At 33.5% G+C, this 24,162-nt stretch overlaps 1 protein-coding gene and 1 long non-coding RNA gene across 2 annotated transcripts; one reads left to right on the top strand and one right to left on the bottom strand.

The window, feature by feature from the left end:
* Positions 1–6,956: 6,956 nt before the first annotated feature.
* On the top strand, positions 6,957–7,353 carry LOC109341370. The gene is made up of 2 exons (XR_002106939.1): positions 6,957–7,036; positions 7,094–7,353. It is a non-coding gene; the product is annotated as an uncharacterized LOC109341370 (long non-coding RNA).
* On the bottom strand, positions 7,167–9,814 carry LOC109341369. The gene is made up of 3 exons (XM_019579273.1): positions 9,309–9,814; positions 7,787–7,891; positions 7,167–7,683 (listed from the first exon to the last, which is right to left on the bottom strand). Exons 1-3 carry the CDS (start codon positions 9,642–9,644, stop codon positions 7,372–7,374), a joined length of 753 nt encoding a protein of 250 aa, XP_019434818.1. The 5' UTR covers positions 9,645–9,814; the 3' UTR covers positions 7,167–7,371.
* Between the last annotated feature and the right edge of the window lie 14,348 nt (positions 9,815–24,162).

The raw sequence follows: 24,162 nt of genomic DNA, 5'->3' as shown, positions 1-24,162 counted from the left end.
CAAGACTCAGGCCACGGGTCTGGGCAAGGCGCAAAAAATGGCCCTAGCATGGAGCCAGACGCATCAGGCTCAATTCCTGACCGAGACAACCCTGACCGGGTTGGGGACTTTGGTGCACCTAGTGATGCACCAGGCGCTGGGCCAAAATGGCCTGGCCAGGAAATCTGACTGAGGCGCATGCGCCTAGCATGCTACATCAGGCGCTGGGCGTAGCCTGACCGAGTCAGGCCTAGCCAATTTAATAAGTATTGAGTCATTTTAATTTTTATAATAAATATATGGGCTAACTGTGTGGGCTAACTTTTGCCTAACACTTAGTTTATTTAATTTAAGCCTAGTTGTATTAAATCTGCCCATAAAAATTGACCAGAATAAAATTTGACTCGTGAGTAGTTAAGACAAGCCTAAAAGTGTAACCGCCACTTTAATGCTTGGACCAACTTAATATTTTCGTGAACCAAACTTATTCTAACTTTGTCTAATATTATTTGGCAGGTAAATAGAGTATAATATGACTGTTGGAAGACATTTGCTCGAGGGAATCTTCAAGATGACTGTGGAGAGGCTTAAAGGAGCATTTATGGAGCTTAAAGGCTATGTCTGGACCGTTGGAGCTAAAAACAACTCAACATAATTCATTCTGAAGCATCCTAAGTCAATTCTAAGGCCGTTGGAGCAAAGTTGCTCGTGTGGAAATTGCATATGGCTGTTTGAGACCTTAATGGTGCATTAAAGGTGCTTTATGCACATGACTTAGCCGTTGGTAGCCTACCGACTCATCCCAATGGAATCCTATGCAATTTAGTGCACTCTTCAACAACACTTAGCCGTGGGAAATTCATTCCTTGGCAAAGGAATCCTATGCCAACATCAAGTGGAACCGAGGAGCATTAACAAGGCATAAATCCAACATTTTCTATGTGCCAAAATTAGAAGAATCCTATGAAGCTCATCAAGATTTGCTCGTGGGCATTAAGGAGTCTTCAAGTCTCTTAATCATTTCACTTAATGATAGAGCCGTCACTTAAGGTGGAAGGGAATCTCATGCTCATCCAACTGTGGCATTGAAGTTCAATTGGCCAAGTCATTAAGTTTGTTTTCAATTGTAATAAGGCACATGTGCCATTTCTTTTACTACTCGAATATAGTCTAGATTAGGAGTAGATTCATTGCTTTTAGAGTATCCAATGTAAGCGTGCAAGGCATGCACTTTATGATTCCAACTAAGGGAGCCTTAGAGGCTTGCCTATATATATGATGCTTTAGGAATAAACACATTTGAGTCAAAAACTAAATTGTATTCCTTTGTGAATCAAAGAGGATTATATCCTTGTGAGAGTATTCTCCAAACCTTCTTGGCTGAACCAAGATTAGAAGTTCTTATCAAGAACCAAGTTCTTGTGGCGAGCATCACTTGGCTTATCAAACAACTGAATTGTTTGTGGCGCCTCACCTTATATCTCTTCCATCTTCTTTTATCCAAACACAAGTTATTTCCGCTGCATATCTCAAAGGCTTAACTCAACCGTGAGCCTAGGCCATACACCAACCAAGATAGATTGTTTCAAGAGTCTTTTACCGAAGAGGTTCACAAATCAGTAACCCACAAAGAAGCATTTCTCTAGTTTAGGTCCAAACTTATCTAAAAGTTGACATTACACAAAAGCTTAACAAACCCAAATCATTATAAAGGACGTAAGTGGTTGTTTTTCAGCCCGTATGTCATATGGTGTCTTTATAACAGCCTTGGATGGAAGACGATTTAGTGTGAAAGATGTCATTAACAAAGCATATCCTCAAAAAGAGTTAGGAAGATCAAATTGACTCATCATAAATCGAACTATTTCTAACAAAGTTCGATTTCTGCTTTTAGATTCATCATTCAATTGGGTATTCCCGGAGAAGTGAGTTGAAAAATAATTTTAATCTCTTTTAGATAGTCATTAATCTCTTGACTGAAATATTCTCCATCTCAATCTAATCTAAGTGCTTTAATATTTTTTCCAATTTGGTACTCTACCTCATTCTTGAAGTTTTTTAAAGAATTATGATTTGTGTTTCATTAAGTAGGCAAATTCATTACTACTGAAGTCATCACTAAATATTAAGACATAAAGAAAACATGCCTCGGTCATTGTGCTCATTAATCCACATGCATCATTGTGTATATGTACTAGAAGATTACTTACTCTTTCACTTTTTCAAAGAATGGAGCCTCAATTATCTTTCCAAATAAACAAGATTTATAAGTGTCAATTGATTCAAAAATAAAAGAGTTCATATATCAATTTTGATGAAGTTTAGAGACGTGTTTCTAATTTATATTGCTCAAGCGACAATACCATAAATAAGTAGGGTTCAAATTATTTACTTTGACCCATTTTGCATTTATATCATACATTGATATTTTGAGATCAAAGGCATAAAGTCTATTACTTAATTGTGTGATAGCATTTAACACATTTTTTAAATAAATAGAACAACTTTTATCCTTTAGAACCTTTCTTGTCCAAACAAGAAATAAAAATAATATTCCTAGCTGTCGCGCCCCAATTTTTACTATCCCAACCCATAGATCAACTTCATATTTAGCCAAAGTTCTACTCCTTTTAAAATCTTGCACATCAACACAAATATGAGAGCCACATCTAATATCCAATACATATGATATAGAAGCAGATAAATTAACTTCTATAACATTAATACCTAAAGCAAAAGTACATTGGGTAGTTCATTTTCCAATGTTCTGTCTGCTCACATTAAAAGCATTTTCCTTCCATGGCTTCCCCATCTGTAGGTTTAAGTCAGAGGTCTATGACTTATTATTGCCCTTTCTAAATAGTTTCCTTTTAGACTTATGTTACATTTTTTATTTTCTATTGTCCTTTATAGGTTAGACCATCAATATGACCTAACCATTTCCCTTTATTTATGTTGCGCTAAACAATTCTCAACATGCCGAGCAATTCATGCAATGTTTCTCAATTTCGTTCATGTACAGTTCAGTTCATGATAAATTGATTAAAATTGCCCAATAATGATTGCATGCAATATTAGTGGCCAACTCTTGGCCTCAATGTTGATAAAACCGGACCGTACCGGCCGGTTCAACCGGAAAACTGGTGAATCGGACCCCTTATTAGTATAGAACAATTGTTGTACCGGGTATGTAATAGATCCGACGAAAATCGGCCAAAATCGGCCGGTATTCCTCAAAACCGGTGAACCAACCGAGTTAGCCTTGAACCGATCGGATGTTGAATTTAAAAAAATGAGTTAAGGGGAAGAAAAAAACAAATTGGCACTGTTCCGGCATGATATGGTTTTGATGAAGTTTTAGATTTGAAGAATTTGAAGAGAGAGGGAGGGAGAAGAAAAAAATGAGAGAGAAGAGAAAAAAGTTGTTTGGAAAACAAAGTTAAAAAATATGGGAGTGAGAAGGTTGGGGGAATGACAAAGTGAGAGAGAAGGTTATAGTGTTTGACACGTGGGGGTTTTGATTGGAGGAAATAAATTTCTTTGTTATCCTCTTGATTTCATTTGGATAAAGGTTAAATTCTATAGTGAATTTGATTTGGTTTTGATGGAATTGGTAAAAAGACAATGTTATCATATTATAATATTGGCATTTTTTATCCAAGTTATTCATACATTTTAAAAAATCAATAAATAATATAAAATAAAAATGTGTATATACTATATATAATAATAATATAAAAGATTTTAAAATATGAGAAAAATGTATATATTTATAGTGCAAAAAATTATATATTGTTAGTATATTATCTACCATATTATAAGTTTATAAATATAAATATAAGTAGATATTTCCGGTTTAACTAGGAATTACTTAACCATTAGTTGAACTATTGTACCTCTGTACTAGTACCTTGACCGGTTTGATAACCGGTTCGGTTTTAATAACACTGTTTGCCCTAATGGGAAACCAAATCTCTCTATGTTATCTACCTACCCAATAATCTTGAGTACATGAGAGGCCCCTAGACTTCCCTCTTCATATCTATAGCGATAAAATTGCTTGGAGACCTCAAACCTCTCAAGCCTAGCTTGCCCTCTATAGAGCTTCTTTTAGCACACGATTATATCGTACGCTAGCTTCCATGTTCTCATGTTGCTTTTGAAGCTTAGAGCTCATAGATCCATCATGAGATAACTAAAGTAACATCATAATGCTTCTTATAACCATTTTTTGGAGGCATCCTCAGCGGGGTTCACAGCTCTTGAGTATATGAGGGGCCTTTGGACTTCTTTTGCATGAGGACAAACCTCATATTTCTATACCGATCAAGGAAGTTTGTTCATGGCCGTTTTTCCTTCTCAATAACAGACCGCAATGATAAATTAATTGTTGAGTTTGTTTTCACTGTTATCTATCCGCAATAAAATATGTGTTAATATAACCATATAAAATATTTAATTTGGTCTTTAATTAAATATTCTTCCACTATTTTATTCATAAAACTGATTCACTTGAATCAAACTTATATTTACATATATAGTGGGCCGAGGTCTATATTTCTCCTATTCTTAAGTAGGCTTCGGCTTATCGCTTAAAAGAAAGTTACTTAGGTAGGAAACTTATTTCGGTAGTTAGGTGAATAACAATTATTCTAGTTCATATTATTCATTAAGCACAGGTTATTGCCTTTAGGTCTAACCTAGATAAGTCTAGCCCAATTGAAAAACAGTTACATATTACATTTATCTCATCGTGCTTTATTAATATTAAAAAGACTATCATGCTTTCACACAACTTTACTTGTTCATATCAATCTTGATGAGTGGAGTTATTGAAAGGCATATCAACTTAATTTATATATCATTAGGCTCTTGCTAAATAATTTATTTAACTCAACATGTATCACATACATAAATAAGCTGTGACATGGTTATGACAACCTAAGAATGATATATACAAAAATCTTAACCTATAACTCTATACTCTTAGAATCTTCATGGAATCTTCAAGATCTTCTCAAAATCTAATACCCTACATAGACTACTTACAAAAGTTGGTTGGGTAGTTTGAACTAGTCTATTTCTATCAGATTCCCAGGGACAATAATCAATTAGCCAATGTATTATCCACTTTATCCTTAGGGTGTGTTTGGGAGTACCATTTTGGAGGGGAGGGTTTAGGAGAGGGATTTCCTTGTTTGGGAGTTTAGTGGAGGAGAGGGGAGGGTTTTGAAGGATTTTTCAAACCCTCTTAAACCCTCCAAATGCCAAAATACCTAGTTCCCCCAAATTGGAGTGTTTTGGGAGGAAAATAAGCCAAATTACATAACTACCCTTACTAATATTATTCTATAACATATAATACATAACATACTGTTGATTTTTTAAAGGAGGAAGAGAGATAAAATAGTATTTTTGTATTATATTAACCCTCCATCCCCTCCTATCTAAATTCCACACTCCCAAACAAGGGAGGGGATTAGTTGGATTTGCCCTCCCTTCTCCTTCCTTTCCTCCCCCTCTTTACCCTCTCATCCCTCTCCTTTCATTTCCCTTCTAACTCCCAAACAAAGCCTTAATGTTTGCATGAGTGGGAGTGATTAACTGCTCATTAAGATGAAAAGCAGAAATCAACCAATGTACTTTCATGCGACAGAAGTGGAACAAGATGGAAAACCCTAGTTTCATGACAAAAAATAGTACAACAAGAAGAAAGAAACCCCCACCCCTCTCTCAATGCTTCTGAAACTGATAAAAATACCTTCAGAAAGTTAGCAATGAGATTCTTTCTGAATGAACATGTTCTTTACAAAGGGAAAAAACGCTGAAGTGACCGTGAAGGATGTGCAGAAGGGTTTGTTTGGAACTCATGTCCATATTAAGTTAATGTGACTTTGGAATGTGCCAGACGTCTATTGTTTTCTACATATTTCACTGGGCATGTGTTTATGAGATTATTATGACTATTAGTAAATTAATGTGATTCATACAAAACAATATTTTTCTCATAGATGTTCACTACGAGTTGAGAAATAAGCTATATATATACTTATCAGCCAAATAGAAAAAACTTGCTAACCTGGTAATTGCAGTTCATTGGCTTGATCCTAAAAAACTCTATATACATGGACAAAAAGATGCTAATCCTTGTTCTATGTGAGTGCTAAGAAAAGACATGCTGATATATAAGCATTTCTTTCATCTAATTGCATGCATATTATAACTTAAAATTAATATAGCTCTATTTACAACCAACCACAACATTAAAAAATTAGACCATGCATAATGGACATATCAAAGATCATGTCAGGTAAAATGGCACAATGGCAAACCATCTACTTAAAGCAAAGATCATGTCAGGTAAAAACATTGGACATATCATATATATTCCTCGCATGTCAATGTCTCTATCTCAATCTCCATAGTCTTTCAAGCTTATTAGAAGACAATTCCATATAGTTGTTTCATATGCTATGACAATCAATAAATCTCAAGAACCATCATTAGATAGTATGAGCTTATATCTACCTAGACCAGTGTTCAGTCGTGGTCAATTATATGTAGCTATTTCAAGAGTTCAAAGTAAGAAGGGAATGAAGATATTGATATATGATAAGGATGGTCAACCACTAAAGTCAACAACAAATGTGGTCTATAAAGAAGTTTTCCAAAATCTATAACATGTATTATACAACTTATCTTACATTGTATTCTACACTTTTATTCATGATAATTTATTTTTTACTTAATACAACTGGATGACTAGATCTACGCCATGCTATTTGTCAACAACTCTAATTTGTCATTAAAATACAAGAACATCATCTTTCATGAGGTAATCATCATTAACTTTTTAATTTACACTGTTTAAATACATTCATGCAAAACACATTACCACCTGTGCGAATGCACGGGTATCCTACTAGTACTATTGAAATTAAACAACAGCTAGCAATATTAGTTATCACAACCTTTTTTAAATTTAAGAAGCAATTTACATGTCAAATGATTTATATCACTTAATACTTAATTCATATATTTTCCATGCATCACACCAGTGTGATACTAGTTTAAAATAGGAGTTAAATCCCATCACTCCAATATTCAAACACAGTAGAAGCCTATTTGTATGCATTTAAATCCATATTCGCGAAACATACACCACACATGACAACTACAAGGGTCAATCACCCTAAATGGCATGTCAAACACAATCATCATATAGTTAATGAGAAATCCATATGTACTCTATCCAGCATAAATACAAATTTACATGCCATGGTTGTAGGTTCTCACAAATTTGTTTATTTAGAAGGGAAGGGATGGGAATCAGATAAATATAGGCAAATCACAACAAAATGGCACACACAAAATCAACAAAATTAAAGGAATTTAGAATAACTTGCCATACTGGCTAGTGAGGGAATCCTTCAGATTAGAATAAAGGCCATAGAGTGAATACTGGCGAAGGTTTTTCACTTCATACCAAGAGTTGAGAGCTGAAAGGTGTTTATCTGTGCCAGAGAATGTCAACTGTATTCCTAAACTGCAATCCACAGCTCCTGAGTGGCTCTTGCAGCTGGATGTTTGTAATGCACAATCCAGATTGTTCAAACAGACAGCTTTGGAGTTACCCGAGCATTTAGCACACCCATCTCTTTTCCAATATAGGTTTTGCAGCCTCCCCTTCGCAAAATCAAGGACCTAAACAGCCGCATTCCAGATACTTCTCAGAAAATATTATGATTTATGATGATCAAATAGAACAAATATATTGAAAAGGTCAATGAATAGAAAATCTCCTTACAAGAGTAAAACTGGTTACAGTATATGTGCCATTTGCAACAAATACGGGAATGGACCTTGCAGCATATCTCCGACCAGCAAATGCAACCATATAGCCATATGAGTCCTGGAGAGAGAAAAATATCACGAGACCCAAAATGAAAACAAACAATCACATACAAGTCATAAGCAAGGCAAAAAACAAAGTTAAACAAATTGGTGATGAAATTAAACCACATCACAGGGCAAGAATCTGGAACCTAATGGTTATCAAGGATAGGGACAAATTTGTGCTTTGATTTCAAAACTAAGTCAGCCTTATTTGGTGGGGTTCGGTAACATGGTTTCCGACATGATTTTAAACACACTTTTTGGGAATGTGATGATGCCAGGGAATCACTTCCGACCTGGCGACCTCAAAAATGGGAATCCAAATTTTCTCCTTTCTTCACAAGTGAGATACCAGAAATGTGAAAACATTCCCATTTGACTGGACATTTTCCCACAACATTCTACAAGATATGGGCAGGACACATTCGAAAATGAGATGACTAGTAATACTAATAACTTCAGTGGACAAAACACTACCTTAGAGTCAGTGGAAATTGGAAAATAGGTGGAAAACAATGATTCAAATTGCAGACCACGTCACGCGATGCGGCCACAATATTGCGGTTGCGTAACCGCCGCAACCGCATCACACTACAATTGTAGTGTGACACCGAATCATAATGATGTGTGTCCGCATCGGGCTACACTGCATCGGATTGCACTTGGAATGCATCAGACCGCATCGGGCTACACAGCATCAGATTGCACTTGGAATGCATCAGACCGCATCACACCGTAACCATGACCACAATCGCGACTGCAATTTAAAACATTGGTGGAGAATAAGAAGAAAATTGAAAATGAATGAGATAAAGGTATGGGTTTTCACATTTCCCTCAAAAATGACTTCTGACTCAGTGAAGGGTAAATGAATCATACTCCATTGTCAAACTTGCCACAGTTTTTTGTGTTGTACCAAGCAAATTTAAAGTAATCTTCTCAGTACAATTCACCATTTCCAGTAATACAAGCTCAAACATTTAGGATTGAGCTTTAAGTCACATGAGCTATCAAAAACCAATTTTATTAACATTATATGTGTCATGCTAAAGAATGAGAAGAGGAAAGCATGCATTGGAAAACTAAAATCGAGAATTCTGGATATATTAACTTCACTATTTTTTCATGATGATTTTCCTCTTTTAATTCCCTAACCAATGCCATAATCAATGTTTTTAGCATTCCCGAAGTAATTAAATAGAAAGAAAACATGGCAAAAAAATCCGTGCGAGATTCTGCAATCGTGTATCTGTAACTGTAAGTAACATCAAAACTTCAAAATAAGTATAAAAAAATAGTGCATAAATCATCTAAAACCAAAACAGAATTTTTTCCCTAATTGAATAGAGAACAACACAAATGAGTAACTCCAAAATGAAACAACAATTTAACAATCACAATTAAGTACCAAAATAGAGAGATAAAGAACGAACCGCGACAAAGGATGATGAATTAACGGTAAGGAGCGATATCTCATCGACCTTGGGTCTGAACACAGAGATCTGAGAATTGGAATTAGAAAGAGCAAGCCTTGAATCGCACGGTGACAATTGAAGACTATTGTTGTGGTTGAAGAAGAAGTTGTCCCTCGCTGCGAACGCGAATCCCAAGGTGAATCCATCGGATCTCTGCACTGTGGTATCCATGCATGGAGAGAAGGCTTCGTTGTTGTCGCCGGCTAAAACCGGTAACGCCGCGACCAGAACTGTTAGTGTTATTGCCGCCGTGATCGCCGACAGCATCGTCGCTAGTCGTCGGAGAGCCGCCATGGAAGAAGAAGATTCTGGAAGTTTTCGCAAAAGAATAAACTCACGGAGTCGGTGATGAAGAGCGTGCGAATTCAGTTTTCTGGAATTGACTTCTGCCGTTAGTTAGGTTGAGGAGCTAGTATTGTTTACGCAGAGTTTGGTTGCGTTTCATGTTAAACGACTTCCCAAAGACGGGTGTCCACGTCCAGTTGTCTACCACAATCAAAGGGACAATTCAAAGTAAAAAGAGGGTATTAACTATTAAGTATTAAGAGTAAGAATATAACAACATTTCTCATCTCTCACTTTTGTATCAATCTTTTTATTATAATTCTCATTAGTTGAAAAATATTATCTAAGTTTAAAATATAATTATAAAATATTTTTCTGATCAATTATATTTCTTAGCACACATAGAGTAGCACAAAACAGTGAGATAATAAATGTGTTACCTCTTAATATATATTAACTTTATAGGTACTCACATATTTATACATTTATTTTTTAATTAAATATTGATATATATATATATATATTATATTTTTATTATTATTTTAAGATTATGTATTATATATTTTATTATAATTTCATAATAAATTTTAGTGAATGAATTATAATCATAAATTTATCATTACATATATTATTATTCATGTAATACTTATTTTTATATATTGATTATTGAAAATATATAATTATAAATATATACTTAAAACTGAAAACTCATTGGCTATCATAGACGCTCGCTATCGCATGGTTACTCACAAACAGTACAGGTTTGGGCACATGTAAGTACTACTCATGTCCGTCCAATCCTATTGTCATCCCTAAATCATATTAAAGAAATGTCTTATATGTGTCACATGTTGTTTCAAAGGATACTTTTACCCTGTAACTAGAAATCGTGCAATATTAAATGAGACTTAATGTTTAGTTGTAAAATATCAAAATAAAATAAACCCAATGAAAAATATATGAGAATGTTGTATTTAATGATTTGACAAATTAGACAATACATGATTAAAAATCAATGCATTATTGAGAAAGTTAGGGTATATCTTATTGTAGGAAAGTCTTTTAAGTGGTTTGAATATGTGTGGAATAGATTATTAGAAACCTAGTAATATCAAAAATAACCATAAGCAAAATGATTAGGAAATATTTATATGTCAATATTTTGTTAATGAACAAGATTTATGTTATATCATTATATTGTTGGTAAGTCCTTGTAACTAACTCCATCTTGTATGATTAAGGCTTAGTTCTTGTTATTGTTTACTATTCATTTTCAATTTAATTATGTGGTGGATATTCTTAACTGTTGAAGACGTGTGGTGTCATCGTGATACTGAATTCATTGTGTAACAAGTATGAGACATTTATAAATTTTCAAAAACAAATTATAAGACATCTATGTTGTTATACTTATCTAGGGCTAACTCGAGCTCGTTCTTGTCTGGTCTGATCTTAATTAGACCCATAAATATTTAGGTTTTTCCAAGTCCAAGAATATATTTAGGTTCAAATACTAATTCAATCAACATTTAATATCGGGTGAGAGATAAAACTTACTTATCCTAACCAACCCAAAATCGTATATGAGTCTATTTTAGCAGAAGTAATATATACTTCAACAATAAAATTATTACATGATGTGAATATATTAATAAATAAAAACTATGTGACTTTATCCAAAATCAATAATGTGAATGTATTGAGGATAGTTGGTCTCGGTTCATGATAATTTCTCATTCGTAGGAAGGTTTAAAATTCACATTGATCTTAAATAGAGGACAAAGTTTCCACTTAATTTTTTAATTAACTTGTGCCTATAATTTGCAACAATATGGAAAGTATATAGGATTCATTATATTACTTTAATTGTGGTTGAAACATGATTAAAACAATCTAATTATACATATAAATGTATTTTATTTCCATTGTCTTTAAATATAACATTAAAAAAGACTAAAAATGATCCAGACTCCACTTATATCTATACTATATATAAAGCCAAAACTTGAAATAACTTCTTTCTTGGTGTAATTTTCAATTCCTATATTACCCTTAACATTATTTAATTTTTACAAAAAAACTATATAATCCTAAGCAACTACCACCAATACATTAATTAACCACATATCTCATCTTAAATTAAACATTATCATTAACACAAAAAATATAATATAAAGTACACCAAATACAACAAATACATTTTAATTCAAAAAAATGAAATATATAAAAATTGAATATGTAGTATGACACAATATTCGCCGGCAGACACTTCACACACTAGTATTTATTATGTAAATAGAAGAATGAAAAGATAAAAGTTTAACACCTTACAATTATTTCAGTTGAAACAAAGATATGTTCGAAGAAAAAAAAATTAAAAATTGGAAAAATTAATAATAAAGAAATGCAAAAAAAAAAACATGTGATCTATATGAAAGGTAATTTTTGGAGGTGAAAGTTAGTTTTATGGCTCAAAGTCTTTTTATTTCCCAATTACTCATGAAAAATCAACTCTAAAATATACCATTAGAAAAAGGAAATGGCAATTATAGGTTGACATAATTTTCAATTGAAAATTTAATATAATATTATATTTAAAGACCATGTAAACTTAAGTTAGCTAAGGTTTTTTAGATCGTCCATAATGGTGCAACACATTTTTCGTTCTTAAACGGAAATCATTGATTATTTTATATTTGTTTACACTTTCTAACAATTTAAGCAACTCAAGTCAAAATCACCTCCAATGTTAAAACTCTATTTTCATTCTTCAATGGACCCTACAAACATACCCCACATTTATATTTCACATTAAAATATATCAAATACAAAATTAAATTAAAAATTAATAAACATAATTAAATTTATTAAAATAATACAAAGTTGATTAAAAATAACATGAAATACATTATAAAATAATAAAAATTAAACAATAGATGACAAAAATACATAAATATAAATTATAACAATATATAATTAAATCATTAGTTCAAAGTTGGTCAGCCTCGTGGCCAAATTTTCCCCAAATATGCTCAACAAAATCTGTTTGAAGATGATGATGGGCAGACCTGTCACGAAGTTGAAATCTATTATGCAAGTACTCTTGAAAATCGGGATGATGATCATTCGATACTCCCATCGTGTCATTTTCCACATGATCATTAGAATAGTCAAAGTTACCACCATATGTGTCTCGTTCATCTTCAACAATCATGTTAAGCAATATAATGCACACACACACTTATACGTCCAAGTTGATCGTAATGCCACACTCGAGCTGGACAACATATGATTGCAAATCGAGCTTGAAGCACTCCAAATTCTCGTTCAATATCCTTTCTAGCACTTTCCTATTTTTTGACAAATAATCGTCTCTTGATTCCTTGTGCTAGTGGGATGATTTTAACGAAAGCAGCCCACTTCGAATAAATGCCATCTAAAAGGTAATTCCCTAAATTATATTCATGTTGATTGATGATAAATGCACCTTCGGAGCTCACCCTTGTAGAACATTGTTAAAGATCTTGGACTGGTTTAGAACATTAATATCATTATTTGAACGAGCAACCCCAAAAAATGCATATTAAATCCATAATGCATGCAACCGATACTACCCATTCTTGGAAAGCCATGTGCCTCCCCATTCGTAGTAGGCTCTCAATGTCATCATTATTGGGCCTTCTTAAGTATGTATTTCCAAAGACCTTCATCACTCCACGTATAAACTTGTCGTAACATTCCAATGATGTGCTCTCTTCCATTCTCACATTATCGTCATTACTATCAGCACTTGATCCATATGCTAACATTTGAATAGCACTAGTGCACTTTTGCAATTGTGAAATCTATATCGCCCAGTTGCGTCAGGCCTAATTCGGGAATACTCATCATCCTCAAAAAGATTTTCTACAATACACATGAGCACATGTTTACACATTCGAAACCTTCGATGGAACTGCTCATCAGTGTATACTGGATTTGTAGAGAAATAAACATTGAACAATCGGGACTGGCCTTCTTCATGTTTCCGTTCTATGACTCTCCGTTCCCCTCTATGCCTAGTAGAGCTTCCTACCTGTTCCCCCTTTTAATGTCACAAACAAGCATCATGTGTTTCTTGTTAAGGTCATCATTCATGAAATGCCACTCGAATTTATTTTCCATGTTGGAAGGGTTTGTAGGATTCATAGAGATGGAGATGAATAAGAAGGTTTTAGAGAAGAATGGTGGGAAATCCGTGAGAATGTTAAGAGTTTTATAGGACTTATGGAATAACAACGAGTTTTATAACTACTAGCTTGAGAAAAAAAAATAACATAGTTATATTTAGTTTGAAATAAATAGCTCAAGTACACTTAAAAAATTGAAATACATAACTGAAGTACACTTAAAAGTACATCAAAATACATAACTAGAATACATTTAACTAAAAAATACAAATCAAAGTCCATATTTTGTTTTGATTATGTTGCACAACATTTCATGCCCTCGTTTTTGAAACTCTGTCATCCCGGATGTATTTTGACTGAGCATTTGTAAGTCGATGAACTTCAATCTTTCTGCATCCGCCTTAAGCTTTTCCCTCTATAGTAGGTATTTTCCCTCTTCAACATGTACATATTGACATGTAAATTCTGACATGTAGTCAAGTTTTACATATGCTATTTCTTTCATTTTTCAAAACTTGCCGTGGTAACAGAAGATGAGGCAACCCTTTTCTCTTTTCCCTTTTTTTTGCTGCCTTTTGACCAATTAGACATTCCATAAAAGGCAAAGTTGAGTTGAAATCTCCACTAGTAGGAGTTTCTAGGTTAGACGATGATGTGTATGCCCCAGACTCAGAATTCTTAGTTCTCTTTGACGAACATTGAGTTGCACCACCTAGCGATTTCAGACGATCTTTCATCATAAACCATGTATGGTCCAATGTGAACTTCTGTTTGTTACATTGACAAAAAATTTCCTTTGCCTTTTCCATTACGCCAGACTCAGAGCTTCCACTTGTCCTATTTTATGCAGGTTGCTTGTAGCACCCAACCAATCTTTGAACTACCTTGTTCAATCCACTCAAACGAGATTTTATTGAACCTACTGCCCTTGGTCCCATATTCTTCAACTGACACTCGTTGTATGTAAGTGTTACTTTATTCAAAAAACATTCGAATTTTTGGTCGACCCCTTTGGCATAATCCTTCGAAATGTTTAGTTATATTTGAATGAGAACTTTATCTTCTTCTAGCAAGAATATTTCTCTAGGCTTTATCTTTTTCTGCTTACTTGAACCTCCTCCTTCATCAAGATTAATTGATTCTAATCCATCTTGAGTACAAAATTGTGGATATTAAGACTCACAAGATGACCCATTAGGTGTTTTTGGGTTGTTGTGAAATGATTGCATGCCACTAGTACTCATGGTGAGGTGGTTTGGTGGTAATTGAAACATTGGATATTGATATGGGAATGACACTATAGAAAATGGATGATTTCCAATGGTTGGGTTAGTTTCTCAATTTTGGCTGGGAATGTTTGGGTTGATTTGAGTACTTGGGCTAAAATAAGTATTTTCAGAATTTTGGTTTATTTCTACTGGGAAATGTTGTAAAAATTTCCTATTGGCATCTAAATCATATTAGTTAGGATCCATTAGTAATTGAGAAAAAAAATGAATACTTCATTGTGAGAAAATTTAAATAGATTGAACAAGAGAAAAATGAGAGTTTGATTGTGTGAAACTTATCACAATGGAAGAACATTTTATAGCTTAAAATTTTTACCATTTAAAAATTTATAGCTTTAGTGATGAGAGTTAGAGAATTTTTAAAAACTAAAAATTGTTTAAATTTAGGAATTATTGATACTAAAAAAAAGTCCACCCATTCACTTTGCCTCACCCATTCACTCTCCCTCTCACACTCATCTATCACACTCTCGTCTATCTTTTTATCTCTTTCCAGAAACATCTTCCCCTCAAACCTCTCATTCCTAGTCCCCACTCACTAATCAAACCCAAAACCCCTAATCCCTCAAACCCAAAACTGATCCCTCCCTCCGATCTCTTAATCTCTGCCTTCCCTCCGATCTCACCGCCCAACACAACAAGGTATGCTCAGAAGCACTCCAATTTGGATTGCATGTCGAATCTAGGGTCAATCAGATTGGATTTACTAGGTTTATATTATTTATTTATTCTTTATTTTATGAGATTTTATGGAAATTCCTAAGATTATAATTGTTGTGGAATGATCTTCTTCTTATCTTTTAATTTGTTTTGTTTATTATTGATTTCTTCTTTCTCTTGTAACAATTTTTTCCTATTTTTTAATGTTGATTCACAACTTTAAGAACAGTGTGTATTTGACTTACCTTTGGGAAATCAGAACAAGAATGACTCCTCTCTAGTTAGTGAATTTGGACGAAGAACATGCTTGTTTCGCTAGGAATAGTTTTTTCATTACTGTTGTTGGTGCTCTTATATCAGTTAGTCTTGTTATAATGTGTCTCATACTCCTCATTTTAGCGTTGAGAGCTAGTCTTTCATCATCTTTTTCAGCTCCTTTTTTCTCCAATTTTCCTTCTCTGTTTATAGACCGCTGAAACTAATTGAGCCACCAATTATCACCAACTCACTTGGATTTTTAATAGTTTTCAAGTTGAATAATTTTGGGGACCATGTGGATTAGCACCATAGTCGGTTTACTAGTTAACCAGTTGAGCTAGATTGACTTATCCAATTTTTTTCAACAATACTGAAAATATCTTCATTATCAATTTAATTTAAAATATGTGAAAATTTAGACCCCTACTAATTTAAGATGAATACATTCATATTTATGATAGCTTTGATTATTCAAATTCCAATAAGGCAACTATTCTCAAGAGACCTGACAACATTTGTACTTCTAACATTCATATTTTTATACTACAATATCATATTTCTATTTCAAATTGCTTGAGGAACTTGGCTTACTGAAACATACAAACTTAAGGAGGAGGCAAATTGGTATTTCAAGAATCTTTTCGCTGGTAGCAGCGAAACTATCCCAGGTAATTGTATGTGATGACCCCAATTTTGCCTCAGGAAGGACTTTTGGAATTAACGACGCTAGTCACATTAGAGGAAGTTACTAGGGAAATTATGTTTATGCATTCTTTTTGTTGGGTCCCACAAGGCTATCTCACCTGGAGGAGAATTAATAGGTGATACGGTATACAATTACCATTGTTCGATTAACAAACAAATTTTACAAATTTTCTCACTCATTAATCGATTATCAAGTGATTTAATCAATTAACTTGTTCTGCAAATAATTGATTAACTAAAGAACCTAACCGATTATTCTGTTCTTGTTCTTTAAAAAGCAGTTTTTTTGATCTCCAAGATTACCAAGATTCAACTAAACATATATGCACTCTTATAGATGATCGAGAACAGTAAATGCACAAAACAATATATGCAAATAACACAGAATAATATGCACGTCAAGTTAAGTAAATCAAGTAATACAGAAATGTAAAGAGTTAAATGTTAAGAAGAATGAGACACGACTTTTACCCTAGTTCGTTTGCTTGTCCAAATGCAAACTTACAAGCATGCTTCCAATTATTCTTTCACAAATGCTTCCTTCTTATATCAACAGCCAAGCTACACGGTTTGACTTCCAACACACCTCTTTCAGATACTCCACACTTACTCGCTATCTAGCCCCAGCCGATTCTTGCACTCAACTAAGACATTTGTGAAATGATGAAAACTCTACAACCTAACCTCAACAAGATAATTTTCCCAAACTAATCCTCTATCAATGGTGATACTAAAGAAACCAAGAAAATATGTTTATGCCAATGTCTAATCTTAACAAGTTGTTGCACCTATATGTTCTGAATATACACTTTTCCAGAATCTAAGAACTCTTCTACAAGTCTCACAAACTCAGAATATAGAAATGTGAGATGCAAGGTTTTTTGCAAGATTTAACAATTATGCTTCTTTGAAAATCTTTCTAAAGATTCTCTCTTTTCTCTCTATTTCAAAAACACTTCGAAAATCTCTCTTTTGATATGAAAGTGTAAGAAAAATATGATTTTTGAAAATATGTGTAATCAATGTGTTTATTGTTGTGTATGTTATTAAGCAAAATGGAAAAACTTGGGTTAATATACAATTCTATTTTCTGGTGCAAGTAATTGATTATCACTTTATTTAATCGATTATCGATTCTTTAAAAATTATGAAACTAGAAATTGTAACTAATATTAATCGATTAAACCCATACTTAGTCGATTAACGGGTTCCCAATTTTTCATTGCTTAATCGATCAAAACAACTCTAAATCGATTAACGAGTTTTCGAAAAAAGATATTTCAATGTGATATGAACCTCCTACATGATTTATAAAAGTATGATGCATGAGTTTGAATGATGTGTGATTTAAAACTCTTTTTATTGCATCAAAGTCATATGATCATGTCTTTATGCATGTGCATGTAAATCATGTATATATGCATGTAAGTCTCTTTTTAGTTGTGATCGATTTTATGTTGGTAGCATTCCATTAAAGTTCATCCTAGCCTAGACTCTTCTAAACAAACATCTTAAGACCTAATAAAGATATATAAAAACACTTAGCCTCTTGTGTGAACTTGAGTCTTGACTTTTGATTTTGTTGTTTGTTGATTTATTCATGCCTTCAAGCTTATCCTTGATATACAACCTTTGTGTTTATCATTCTTTGTTGTCGATCTTTGTCTTTATCAAACTTTATCTTCAATTTTTATTTTCATCAACTTTGTCTTCATCAAAATCTATGTGATGCATGCTTGCATGTACAATCTTCTCATTGATCCATGCTTGCATTTACAATCTCCCTTTTTTTTATGATGACAAACAATTGTTGGATCTGACAACTCATTGTTGGATCTTTTTTATGACAATCAACTATATTTTTCAATTTGCCTTATTGTAAGTTGATGTGAATTTCTCCTTCTTGCCCCCCCCCCCCTCAATTATAGCATAGAGTGACTTATCATTTGCTTGTGGAAGCCTCAACTTTTCTTCTCTGGCAAAACATAACAACTTTTCTCCCCCTTTTGGCATAATAAAAAAAGCAATGATATATATGAATTCTTATTGCCAAAAGAAAGGAAACAATGCAATTTCTACCGTTATTTAATTGATTATGTTCAAACTTAATCGATTAATTATGTTTCAAATTTGTACAGAAATGCATTTTATACTGGAGTTAATCGATTGTGTTTATTCTTAATCAATTAACACTACTGATATGACAACATGTAGTGCAGATTACATGTTGTTTGCAGAATTTTATGCTATATGATATCCAATTCATTTTATATAGATTATGAACAGTATGATCTATGCAACGAATTTAAAAACAAATAAACATTCATTCATTGATCAAACAATTACAAGGAAAGGATAGCAAGTACATAATTCAAGTGAAAGCACAAAAATACAATATAACATGCCATGCATGTACAATTTAAAGCACAAAATAACAAGTTTGAGATTACAACACAATGGCCAAATTGCATAGATCATAAACTCCTAAATCAGAACCTAATTAGGACACACTAGACACCCTAAGCTAGACTAACTAGGAGGTGGTTGCAGAAAGCCACCAAAGGTTCTAAACCAAAAGTGAAGGTGCTCGAAATGATTTTGATTATCTTCTTCTTGTCTATGAAACTTCGCATGAGCCTATCATCCAGGGATTGTATTCTCGAATCAATTCGCTCATTCATGCTTTATTCCATGGCATCCAGGTGAGCTAAACCAAACGAAGGTCCTTGAGGCATATTAGAAGCCCCACCATATTTTTGCTCTTGGTTTTGCTCGCCCCAAATTAATTGTAGTCCTACGATCCTGCTGATATATCCATTCATCTCCATATTTGTGCATACTCATCTTGTGAATGAGATTCTCATTGACCATATGCTCTCTAGGATTCACAACAATAATCTTCATACTAGATGTGTTGATCCCAATGTGATTAATGATACAGGAGATAAATATCCAATACGCTAGAAATCTTGAGGAAGACGATGCAATTCCATACATAACCTTCAAAATCTCATCATGCCAACTAATGCATCAATAAGCAGATTGTAAGAGCATGCATAACATAGATTTTGATGAAAATATAGATGGAAGGCAGAGTTTCATAAAGATGAAGATCGATAACAAAGATTGTATATCAAGGACAAGCTTGAAGGGACGAACAAATCAACAATCAACAAAGTCAACAACGAAGTTTAGACTCAAGTTCACACAAGCTAAATCATTCAAGAAGATCTCGAGGCTAAGTGTTTTTTATATTTTTATTAGGTCTTAAGGTGTTTGCTTAGAAAGAGTCTAGGCTAGGATTAACCCTAATGGAACTCTCACAAGCTAAAATCAATCATAACTAAAATGTGACTTGCATGCATACATGATTTATATGCACATGCATAAATACATGATCATATGATTTTGATGTTTTAAAAAGGAGTTTAAAATATTATATTATTCAAAGTCATGCATCGTACTTTTACAAATTATGTAGGAGGTTCATAGCACATTGAAATATCTTTCTAAAAAACCATTAATCGATTAATAGTTATTTTAATCGATTAAACATTGGAATCTTGGGAACCCATTAATCGATAAAGTATTTGTTTAACCAATTAAGGATTGTTATAATTTCTGGTTTCTTGTATTTTAAAGAATCATTAATCAATTAAGATTTAGTGATAATCGATTATCTTCCCAGTTTTTCCATGTTGCATAAGATCATTGATAGTTAGAACACACATAATGAAAAATAGATAGATTTCACTTAGGTCTGAAAATCTCATTGCTCTTTCACTTTCACATCCATCGAGAGATTTTCAAAGTGTTTTTTTTGAAAAAAAGAGAAACGATGGAATCTTTAGAGAGATTTCCGAAGAGCTTAATTGTCATATCTTTTGCAAAGAAACCTTGCATCTCACATTTTCTATATTCTGGTTTTGTGAGATTTGTATAAGGATTCTTAGATTCTTGAAGTGTTAGTATTCTGCACACATAGGTGCATCAATAACTTGAAAGGTTTAGGCATTGGCATAGACATATTCTCTTGGTGTGTTTAGTATCACCATAGATAGAGAATTGGTTTGGGAAATCGTAGTTGTGGTTAGGTAGTATTCGTTGTCTTCACGAATGCAAGAAGTCATAGGTAGAGCGAAAAATCGACTGGGACTAGAATCGTGAAAGGTATTGGTATCCGAGTAGGTGAGTTGAGTGGTCAAATCGGGTTTAGGGATCAACGAATCCAAGAAGGGAATTCTTGCTTGTTGTATTGGAATTGGGTTTTTAAGAAACAATAATATTCAATAGTAAAGAAAATTATCCCAAGATTAGAAGGGGATGACTGGATATAGTTTGTAAGTGGACCTGTAAACGTACCATGATAAGAGTTGCGTCTCATTCTTCTCAAACCTTAACTCTGTAAATTTTCGTATTATTTGATTTACTTAACTTGACATGCATATTATTCTGAGTTATTTGCATATTCTGTTATGTGCAATTACTGTTCTTAATCATCTTTAAAAGTGCATACAAGCTTAGTTGAATCTTGGAGATTAAAGAAAACTGTTTTTCATAGAAAAAGAACTGAATAATCGATTAGGTTCTTTAATTAATCAATTATCTACAAAACGAGTTAATCGATTATATATGTTTTTAATCGGTTAAACAATGAGTGAATTTATAAAATCTGTTTGTTAATCGAACAACAATAATTGTATACCGTATCACATATTCATCATCCTCTAGGTGAGTTATAGAGCCATGTGGGACCCAAAAAGTGATATAAGAGCTAGTACGACCGTGCAAGCTTAACCGCTTAGATCGTTGATCCTAGGTACTTTTACCATGTGCTCTTCTAACCCTTTTGGCGGCGATGGTGCATCCATCAACTGCCATTCGGTTCTTGAGTTATAGAGCCATGTGGGACCCAAAAAGTGATATCAGAGCTAGTACGGCCGTGCAAGCTTAACCTCTTAGATCGTTGATCCTATGTACTTTTACCGTGGACTCTTCTAACCCTTTTGGCGGCGATGGTGCATCCATCAACTGGCCTTCGGTTCTTAGTGGCGAGGGGTACGCCTACTGGAAAATCCGAATGAGGATCTTTATTGAGGCCATTGATACAAATATTTAGGATGTCGTAGAATATGGACCTTTTGTTCCACTATACATGGTGGAAAGAGAAACCAAAGAGAAACCAAGAAGTCTCTTGACCAATGAGGAAAAGAGAAATGTGTAGCTTTATTTGAAAGCAAAAAATATCATTACCTCTACACTTCATACAATGAGTTCATTAGGATTTCTCAGTGCAACAGTGCTAAGGATAGGTGGGACACTTTTCAAGTAACCCACGAAGGCACTAGTGAGGTTAAACGGTCTATAATAAATATGTTGATGCATGAGTATGAGTTATTTCACATGTTTCCACATGAGTCTATTTCTGATTTGTAAAAGCGATTCACTCACATTATTAACCATCTCATTGCATTAGATAAATGATTTTCCAAACATGAGCTAATGAATAGTTTTAAGATGTCTAGAGAGGAATTGGCAAACCAAGGTGACGACAATCATGGAGTCAAAGGACTTGGAAAAATGATGCTCGCTACATTATTTGGCAAACTTCAAGAACACGAGATAGAGTTAAGACATTTCACACTCAATGAGAAAATGGATGAGAACATCAAATGAATCTCTTTCAAAACAACAAAATCACACTCAAGAAGTCAAAAAGTTTCATAAGGAAGATGAAGAAGGTTCAATCAAAATGAGCAAGTATCCCAAAGACAAAGCAACTTGTCAGAAGTGTGGGAAGTTAGGTCACATGAGGTACACAAGTCCTACTTCTCTCAAGAAGATTGAGCATGAGAACAAGAAAGACTCTCGGGACATTAAAGCTAAGAAGGCATACATCGTTTGGGATGCACCCGAAGATGACACTACATCAACAAGCATCACGAAAGATTAAGAATTAAAAAAGCTTTGTCTAATGGCTCAAAAGCTGAATTCTTGCAAAGTAAGTGAGCAAGATGAGTTTAGTGAGGTAAAATCTTCCCATTCTAGTTCAAACTCCGATATTTTTCCCGCGTATGATATATGTTATGATGCTTATGTTGAAATGCATGAAGAACTTGAAAAGTTAGCTAAAACGTATGAAAGGTTGATTTTAGAACATGAAAAGAAAATTTGTGAATTGCAAAATTTTATTGATGAACTTAGAATTGAAAATGAAACCTTAGATTTTAAATATGCTAACTCTTCATGTGATTGTACCACTAAACTTAAATATGATATCTACTTGTGAAAATTGCACATTCATGGAAAAAGAAAATAATGTCTTAAAGGATAAAGTTGCTAAATTCACATCTAGTAGTCACAAATTAAACAACTTACTAGATACATGTAAAAATGCTGAGACTAGATCTGGTTTGGGATATATGCTTGCAAAGAACACATTTCACAAGAAACGGATAGATGTTTTGAAAATGTCATATCTTAATCCCTTAATTGCTTTTATTGTGGATGGCATGGTCATACTTTGAGTATATGCAATATTAGAATGCATGATGTTCTAAATGAAAAATATATGTGAATCGCGAAGGGACAAGATCCCCAAGCAACTAACATCAAGGGACCCAAGATTATTTGGGCACCCATGACATTGTTTTGTAGGTGTGCCTAAGGGCATATGAACATCAAATTGCAAATGGACAGGATGTGTCCTAAGACATGGTAGGTGAGAAGATCAAGCTTCATTGACTTATCACCAACGAAGAACGACTATGACACTTATGAACAAAAATGTCAACTCAAATGCTTGAAGTTTGGAAGTGTTGTGCTATAAAGGTAATTAGGTATATTTTCTAAACTCCAAGTGTTACATACTTTAAGTGTTAGAAATAAATTCTTACATGAAGTCCTAGTGAGACCATATTTTCAAGAATAAGTGATATGATAAGTATTTGTTCAAGAGAATCCCCCAAAATCACTTTTAGGCCAAATGCAATATGTTTCTCATTTACATGCTCTTAAATGCAATCATTTCATTGTTGAACAATTATAAGATCATTTGAACATGTTTGGTTCATAAGTAAATGTAGAAATACTATCTAGGATATTCTAATCATGTTGAAGCACAACAAGTCATATTTCATATTAACGCAAATGACCAAAATAATTTTTGTAAAGCCTATGCAAATTTAATATTTGATAAGCCATCTCCAAAAGAGGAGAGGAAAGGTATGCTTAATGTTTTGTAGATACTCATAATGATGCACATTTAAAGGATTAAAGTTCTATGCAAGAAAAGAAAGACAAGAATGAATAAATTGAAGAAAGGCCAAAGAAGAATTCAAATATGGCAACCTTCTAATATTTTTATAAGGATGAGGTAAAGCATAAGAGGTAACTATATATTGAGGCATGTTTTCCTTTGTATTGTCTTATCACATGTTTTCCTTT

Source organism: Lupinus angustifolius, unplaced genomic scaffold (genome assembly GCF_001865875.1).
Source record: "Lupinus angustifolius cultivar Tanjil unplaced genomic scaffold, LupAngTanjil_v1.0 Scaffold_444, whole genome shotgun sequence".
NCBI lineage: Eukaryota > Viridiplantae > Streptophyta > Magnoliopsida > Fabales > Fabaceae > Lupinus > Lupinus angustifolius.
This window is presented reverse-complemented; position numbering and strand designations above follow the sequence as displayed.